The 9,216-nt window shown below is 32.9% G+C and overlaps 1 protein-coding gene across 1 annotated transcript; it reads left to right on the plus strand.

The window, feature by feature from the left end:
- Positions 1-615: 615 nt before the first annotated feature.
- Positions 616-9,201, plus strand: TRIADDRAFT_18529 (uncharacterized protein; the record flags this gene model as incomplete). Its single annotated transcript, XM_002108103.1, has 17 exons — positions 616-1,325; positions 3,584-3,863; positions 4,088-4,208; positions 4,332-4,486; positions 4,588-4,701; positions 4,893-5,027; positions 5,214-5,366; positions 5,618-5,675; positions 6,410-6,524; positions 6,686-6,762; positions 6,949-7,076; positions 7,229-7,284; positions 7,390-7,555; positions 7,766-7,839; positions 7,977-8,081; positions 8,739-8,906; positions 9,021-9,201. The coding sequence occupies 17 exons, from the start codon at positions 616-618 to the stop codon at positions 9,199-9,201; spliced, it is 2,796 nt and encodes a 931-aa protein (XP_002108139.1).
- Between the last annotated feature and the right edge of the window lie 15 nt (positions 9,202-9,216).

Raw genomic sequence — 9,216 nt, forward strand, 5'->3', positions numbered from 1 at the left:
TTTCATTTTTTATTTCATTTTGAAAAATGTGAATCGAATTTCTACTCGCTGTACACTACAGTGTACAGTACAAAAGCAGTGTCGTACTGTACAGTACTGTACTGCACAGTATAGCGGATTCTCTACAGTGTACAGTACAATATACGGTGCTACAGGACGCCTGGACAAAAGCAACCTCTGGACAAGCTGTTGGTGGGTGAATATCATGACAGGTGCATCGGGCCTTTTCGATACCTGGTGTTTTCATTCATTGCATCATTCATTGTTGATCAGGAAAGCAACAACGACTAAAAATATCACTTTCAATATTACTTGATCATGATTGATTCTAATAATAGAGATCATTTTATTCATATTTCTTCATGAGTACAGTACAGTATTTTAATGAACTGCAATTGGCTTGCTTGTATGGGTAACAATGCATTTTAGCCTAAAATTGCAGATAATAATAGGGGATTATTTATAGTTCAAGTCGGGCTTCTATCGTTAACCAACACCTTGAAAAGGGTAGAGCCATCGACGCGTATATATAAGCATTGGCAATCATCGTATAGTGTCATTGGCCGCCCTAAAAACGTGAATATTGTCATAGGCCGATAGTAGAATATTGAACAAATGGACGCTGGAGATTCTGATATTGAAAGTCATGACAATGATCAATTACTAGGAGATGGGTATAGTAAATCCGATGAGAAAAGAAGACTGTTTAAAACGGCCGATTCATCCGAACAATTCCATTCGGATAGCCGTTTCACACGCAATAAACGTTGTTTTATCTTTGGTGCAATATTAGCTGGTGTTGTCATCTTAGCCATTTTGATCGGGATCATTGCAAAATCGAAAGCACAAATCAACGGTTGTAATCAATTGAGTAGTTCAACCCACGGCAATGATGATAGCTCTCAATTCAATAACATTAGCGTTGACGGGAAAAAATTCCCCTATACGGCATCTCGTCTACCATTGCATTTACAGCCTATTCAATATCAACTTTTATTAGTACCAAATATCCAAGCCATGAATTATAGCGGCCAGGTATCGATTATTATCAGAGTAAAACATCCCGTCGACTACATCGTTCTACACCAACGACAATTATACATAGGTACTATTCACCTTGTTCACACCAGAGATCCATCAAGAAAATTGAAGGTAGTCCAAGTATTAAAAAATACCTATAACGAGTATTTGTATATTAAAGTTAACGAAACCATGGCAAGGTACAAGTTCTACACTTTGAAAATTCTATTCAGCGGTCAGATAGCTACCAATAAATTGATTGGAGTCTATAGAAGCATATATACTACAGCGAACGGTGATAAAAGGTAAGACGACATCTCGGCCAGTATCCATGTACAGTAAATGTACTTTTACTAGAATAAAGTAGTAGCACAGTCTCACGATAATCCTGCCACAAGATATAACTAGATATAATCTTTCGCCTCTTTTCAGTAACGATGATAATAAAGTATCATCGTAGTCCAGCACATTTTGTACTTGCCGTTGTCTTAATAGGCAAGTTAGTGCTTCAAAGAATGAAGTACACTGCCATTTCTCATTTCTTTTTCATCCATACTAGGAATTTTAAGAGTGGAAATTATCCCTTTTAGTCTCGTATCATTGTGTTTATGCAAAGCATAATGTACTTGAATGTGTTTTAAAGTCTTATGGACTAAATTTAATCTGACCTGCAATTCTACAACGTGTAGAGACTCTCCATCTTCGCTTTTAGTATAGTACTGTAACTTCTAATTGAACTGTTGTTGCAATCAACACGAGAAAATGTCGCAATTCTTCGTGAATTCGACATTGAAACGACCTTTACATGCTAGTTTTATAAAAATTAGAAACTGTTATCGCTCTGAGATTGCGTTTTAATCCATAGGCGCTATAGCCAAACCCAGATTAAAATCCAATCGTAGCTTTTATTTTCTCTCTACTTCTATTGTGCTGCATGTAGTACCCGGTATACATTTGCTATCCTCGGTTTTAATATAGTGCAGCTTCTAGTTCGACTGTTGTTGCAATCAATAAGTTGAGAGAATGTCGCAATTCTTCAATGGATGGTTACGTTGGAGCAACCCCTAGATGCTAGTTTATAAAATTATAAAGTATTATCGCTCTGAGAAGGCGTTCAATCTATATGCGCTGTAGCCAAACCCATTAAAATCCAATCGTAGCTTTTATTTTCTTTCTATACTGTATCGCCATCGATGAATACATATAGTGGTAATTGTCAACAATAATACTTTAGCTGAATATTCTCTGCTTGAAACAATTAGTAAAGGTATCGATATTGTCATTACCCTTTTAAGGAGATTTGAACTAGATTATTGATTTAAACTTTAAAACCCAATCATCCTTATTTCAGTCGTATTCAAGCCACTTCTTCATACTTGAAGATGGAATCTTAAAAAGCCTAAACTCGAGGTTCACCTTACTTCATCCCTTTCGTTTTTTTTGTAATGAGTGAACTGATGATGCTATTGATGCATGCTAATATTACAGTAGAATATCTTCAAAGATATCAAAATTGGATGTATTGAAATTTAGAATTGTTATGAATTTGATCGTTAATAATGGCGTACTTGTATTATGTAATTATCTTCTGTTAAGAGCTAAGCGATGCTGTTGCTACTACACAGAAGATTGCTAATATTACTCCCTTTGATGTGAACTCCTTCTATTTCAGTTATTTCGAAAATGAATCGGTTTACTGATTATGGTATTCATTTAAGGCGATAGTTGTACAGTCCTATGTCTTGAAAATTTACTAGTTCAGCCTGTTGGTACACTTTCGCTAAGTAGGAAACAATGCCATACCATGCTATACTCTACGTTTTTCCTAGTTTCATTTGCTTAGTAAAGCAATAAATGGGTTGGATATTATTCATAAGGGGTTGAGAATGGTAAAGAATTTGTGTGTATCTTTAGTACATCGAAATTTAATATACTCGCAAGTTATTAATAGAACACGCCAATGCTTTGTTATAACGTATCTTATACTACTGTATACGCGGACGTTAGAGGGATATCATAATTTAAAACATACATAGTAAAAGGGAACTAGTGCTAACATTAAAGGATGCTTAAGTAAACTTTAGCCTTGTTACCATTAGACTTCCGCTTGGATATTAAATAATGCCTTTATGCAGTACTGCATCATCAACTGGGAGCGTCTCTATTAGTACGAACAGTACTAATAACAGCATGCAGAGCTATAATAACTGTAGAAGCTGGGGAATTTCTATCCTATTTGATTAATGTACTGTTTTATTCCGAAAGGAAATCAGTTTCTATTTTAAAAAAACAACATTGTTTTGCGATCTATTATCATTATCCACTCAAATTGTAATTTATAATACTAGATTTTGTACCATAGCTTCTACTTACGGTATAATCGCGAACACTCTACCGTTTCATCTGGAATCCTATGGAATCGCTACAGTTACTTTTATATCGAGCATAGTTTTCAAAATTTAGTTTGTGTTGCAAATTGTATACTATACTACTGATATAAAAGCATAAATTAGTTAAGCGTCTCAACCAATTTTCTTTCATTTTATCTTTTCTTCTGCTGTAGAGTAACGATATCAACCGATTTTGAACCTGCCGATGCTAGATCAGCCTTTCCTTGTTTCGATGAACCAACTTTTAAATCTCATTTCAAAATAAGTATAATACGGCCTCTTGTTGATAAATGGGTAGCACTGTCAAATATGCCTATAGAATCAATTACCAATCTGCAGAATGGTTATGCTCAAATTAACTTTGCCAATTCAACTTACATGAGCACCTATCTAGTTGCTTTCATCCTATGCCAGTTTGATTCACTAACAACGAATACTTCCAATGGCATTATGGTAATAATAATCATTCTTCATGTACTGTACGGTATTAATGTAATATTATTTAAAGTTGCCAGTGAAACTTAGTATATAAATTTTTCCTACTGTCAAAGTCGAGAATCAATAGTCAATACTATCTTCTATGCCAAGAAGTTAATATTGATTATTCAGATATCATTTAGTATTTTTTAGTTACGTCTTAGTGATAATTATAACGGCAGTCTTCGTTCTTAATAAAGGTACGCACATGGTCGGTACCTCGCCAAATAAGCAAAACGCAGTATGCCCTAAATGTAGCTAGAGAAGTTCTAATGTTTTATGAAGATTATTTTGGTATAGATTACCCATTACCGAAATTAGGTAAAAGAATCTCTTTTTGATAGTCTTTCCACTTGAATTTAATCTTTATTTAGCATATCACATCAAAGTTACACTACAACATCATTCTCAAAGAAGACTTTAAATTTATCTTGTCTTATATAGATATAGTTGGGGTACCATTTTTTTCATCCTCAGCTATGGAAAATTGGGGTTTACTCTTCTTTAAAGAAACCTCTTTGTTATATGATAATACAACTGCCTCTACGTTAGACCGCCAGGCAATCTCAACGACAGTTTGTCATGAAATCGCTCATCAGGTAAGCAAATCGCATCTTAGCGCTATGTAGCAGAATACTAAGCAAAAAGGATCATGAAATAGATTGGGTACTAATCTCAATTTAATATTTTAATATTATAGTGGTTCGGCAATTTAGTTACGCTAACTTGGTGGAATAATTTATGGTTAAATGAAGGATTTGCTTCCTATATGGAAAATATTGGAGCTAGCTACACAAATCCCGAGTTTCAGATGGTTTGTTCCATTAGCTCTTCATGGATATTGATTCTGCACAGACTACGATACAGAACCAAATCAATATATAATTATAGCTTAGACTTTGTTTAGTAGTCTCTATAGTTAATTTCACCTTCAAAAATCATCGAAATATTTATCAAAACTTCACGATTCCATAAATGGTTTGATATATAGTATTTAAATTACAGATGCGTCAATTCCCAATGACATCTACAAGTCGCGCAATGAGAGTAGATGGCTACAAAAGTGCTAAACCAATTTCAGTTCAAGTTACTACTGTTCGCCAAATTGGAACTATGTTTAATGCAATATCTTATGACAAGGTTTTTGATCTTAGTAAAAATAAGAATTTTTTTACTATTCATGTTATTCTATTTATTAACTTTATAAAGTTAAGGTCATCAGCTAATAGACTTAGTAACCAGTCCTTACGTATTTGTAGCTAAATTACGTTACAAATTGTAAGCTATCCCTAAATATTTAAATTATATCTCTTATACAATTGTTAGGGAGCCGCGCTATTGCATATGCTTCATACAGAATTGGGAGATTTAGCATTTCGTAAAGGGATACAGATATATCTTAACAAGCACAAATTTTCGAACGCTGACGATAGCGATTTATGGAAAGCGTTTAGAAAGGTATCTCTAATTATTAAAATTGTTACTTTCCAAAAGACGTTTTATTATAAGTTTTAGTAAAAATTTGATACGGTAATGCTCTGATACATTTCCAATTTTGCAATACTATACTTCAATACGCATCTTTTATAGCAGAAACGATGTTACGTAGGATAGAAATCAGTATATTGTAATCGGTTATGATGCTGACTCTATGTTAGTGCCGTAACTAATTCCTATGGAATTACTGGATAAGTTATTGAAATAGATTTCTGTACAATGTTATACAAAAGTATAAAAAACAAGGATTTTGTACTTCTGCGAACTACAGTACTGTAAACATTCAATTTCGTGATAATAATCTCGTTGCAGATAGCGTTTTACATTTGCAGTAGATACCGTCTCATCTTACTGCAATTTATAAATGATGATTGATATATGCGTATTGTATTAAACCTTTCATTCTAGCATAGCTAGAAGGCAAAATTAGACGGAGTATATTATTGTAAGATTTTGATATATCTTTGCACCATTATACTGTATGTTAGTTTGTCAAATGTCAGTAGTAAAAATAGCGATGATGAAAGCTTAACTTTCCGCCTGTTATTATGTATAGATAACTTTATTAATTTTAGTAAGCCTGTGCTTAATGGTTACAGCAATGTGTACATGAGTTTTAAAAAAGCATATGAAAACTTAATCCTCAGTTATCGGTACCATGTTATGATCGGTTATGATCTATTTTTTTACGTACTTATGGCTTTTTGTCTAAAATACCTTATCTTAGTAAAGTATTATTGGATATGATTAAGTGGTGACAGTATAAAATGACACGACGTATAGTATAAGAATTGCTTATGACCCTAATCACTAATTACGAATATCACTTGATTGACTCAATATTCCTTCATATAAATGTTGCGATCATGCCAACATTTTACTTGATGAAACTAATGATACCAATTCATAATTTCTTTAAGTGACATAATATATCTTGACGTTAAAATTAAATTACTATATCAAGCCATATTCATAAAATATTAATACCTCTCTGATGGGATTGGAACAATTTTATTTTAAGGCAGTGCATGGCCAATACGACGTTGAGGGATTGATGAATACTTGGACAAAGCAGTCCCATTTTCCAGTTATTACGATACAAAAATTAACGCAAGGCAAGTTAGGCATCACGCAGCAATTGTATAAGATTAATCCAACTAGCGATCAAACCAAATCAAAGCCACCAGTCTACGGGTAAATAAGTTGAAAGTTATTACACTGATTATTCGACTTTGTAATGTGTGATTTCAAATCACTGCAATAACTAACTGTATATGCTACTATTTGTTCATGATATTTAGATATAAATGGTATGTTCCTGTCTCAGTTAAAACGTCCAACGGAGAAACTTATAGACATTTACTAAAAATGGATAATGGTTAGCTCACCTTTATAGATCCGAAATACTAGATAGTGTATTTCTTGAGTCTATGATATAATGCATTCTTATTTATAGGCGGCGTTTTTAAAAGTGTGTTATGTAACACATCGAATATAACTTATAATTACAAATAGCTTGTATTCATGTCGTACTTTAAGTGCGTAAAACATATTGTTCCGCTAGGTACAATACCCACCACCGCAGACTTTAGATGGATTAAGGGTAACTTGAATCAAAGTGGCTATTACAGAGTTAACTATGATGCTCAAAATTGGAGGGAATTGGAGAAACAGCTCAGCCAAAAACATACGGTTATTTAAATTAATAGCAGCTAATAATTTATGTATTAAATTTAACATACTAACAGCCTTGGCAATACTTGCACGTAAAGATCATATTCAACTTATATATGATTAGTTAAAATAATTCATTAATTTTTACTTGAATTAAATATTTATCATAGGAACTAAACGAGCTCGATCGGTTTGGATTATTAGATGACTCTCTTGCTTTATCAAAGTACTTAAAATACTACGTACAAATCAAAAATTAGCAACTCTAATTTTTATTCTTCCAGCATACACGCTTTAAATATAGTGTAACTTATTTAATGCTCACGGATAGGACTGGATTATTAGCTGCAAGAACGTTTCTTTCACTTACATGGTACATGGACAAAGAAAGAAACTATTTACCTGTTAAAGCCGCTTTGGATGGTATATTTTATATACATTCTCTGCTAACCGCGGAAGCAGACAGAAAAAACGCAGAGGTGCAGATTTCATTAGACGTAGTATTTTCAGTAACTTAGGTGTTGGAATCTATTCCGTAGTGTGTTAAATTATTTAGTTACCATTATATTATTGTCAATAAAAAATATTTCAGAATGTAGCGAAAGTAATTTACTGAGTCTAATGCTAATAACTATATTCATAGATTACATCTACCGTTAATATTGTACATTTTAATTGCTTTATGTATTTTTAATATGCCAATATAGAAATATTTACTGAACAAAGTAAAGCCTATCTATGAATATCTCGGTTGGCTCGATGATGGACCACCTTTCAGACAGTAAGTAAATTATTGAATTCACAGCTAGTTTTTACAATTCTTACAGACTTTTACTCTGGATAAATCATTAGAGGTAGCTTTAGGTTGTGCTGGTCAACCCTGAAACTGTTATAAAACTTTTTAATGCCATCTTGTAGATACCTACGAACCGTAGTGATAGGTGCCTTGTGCAGCATTAACTACCCGGACGTGGTAGATAGAAGTAAAGCTCTCTTTAAGGACTGGCTTACTAATCCAAATATGTAGGTTGTTATATATCGCTAGAATTTATAGGAAAGCTTCTATACGTTATTCAGATTGATAAAATTCATAATGGTACAAATATTACTTATAAAAATTGTGATCTTTTAGCCTGTAATAGCTTGATACAAATTTGTTGCTAACGCTTTAAATCGGATAGAACTATTAATGGAAAAATATATCCTGTATTTCAATTTACGTAGATGATTAGTATTTTATTTCCTCCGATTTCTCCTTTATAGTCACTAATACAGCTAAGATTGTAATTGTACCGATACTCTGTTATATTACTATTCACTAAGCGATACCTCTCCATTAATATCGTAAAATTAGGTAAAGTAATAAGGGAGCATTTGTCTATAGTAACGTATAATTTTTCTGGAAATCTTTTTCGTTGCAAGTATTTAGAAATGAATACGATGTTTTATTATATACTACTTTTTACGTTCGCAAGGGAGGTATCCGTTATGAAGCTGATAGTATTTTATTTCTTATTAATGCCTATACAATGTATAGGGCTTGATTGTTTATGATTTGATGTCAATATTTATTAACATCATGAAGGATTCCATAACGTACGATGTTTTAGCAAAAGTTCAGTTATCTACTTATTTGATAATTTTTCTGTATTATAATCTTAATCATGAATATGATATTAGAGTACCAGCAAATTTGGAAAATGTAGTTCTTGACTGTGCAATTATGAATGGTGATGAAAATGATTGGAACAAAATGTTCACCAAATACATTCAATCTCAAAATCCCATTGACAAGGCAAAATATTTAGCAACTCTTGGCGTAATCCGAGATCGAAAACTTTTGTATCAGTAAGTTTAAATGACAGATTCAAGTTCAAGCAGTTTATTTACTTATCATATAAGCAAGTAAGCGATACATATCTGCTATGTAGAATAACTTTGATATTTGAATAAATCGTGCAGATTACTAGATTCTTCTATGAAGGAAGACATCATAGGTCTCGGCGATACCGTTAATGTCATCACCTCAGTTGCTAATAACCCATTGGGCAAATCTATGGCATGGCAGTTTACAGTGCGGCATTGGAAAGACTTAATGTCTAGGTACGTTAAAATGCTAAGGTATAATTATTTAGCAACTTGAATGTTTAAAGGGAGG

The sequence above is a fragment of the Trichoplax adhaerens genome, genomic scaffold (assembly GCF_000150275.1).
Source record: "Trichoplax adhaerens TRIADscaffold_1 genomic scaffold, whole genome shotgun sequence".
NCBI classification, from domain to species: Eukaryota; Metazoa; Placozoa; class Uniplacotomia; order Trichoplacea; family Trichoplacidae; genus Trichoplax; species Trichoplax adhaerens.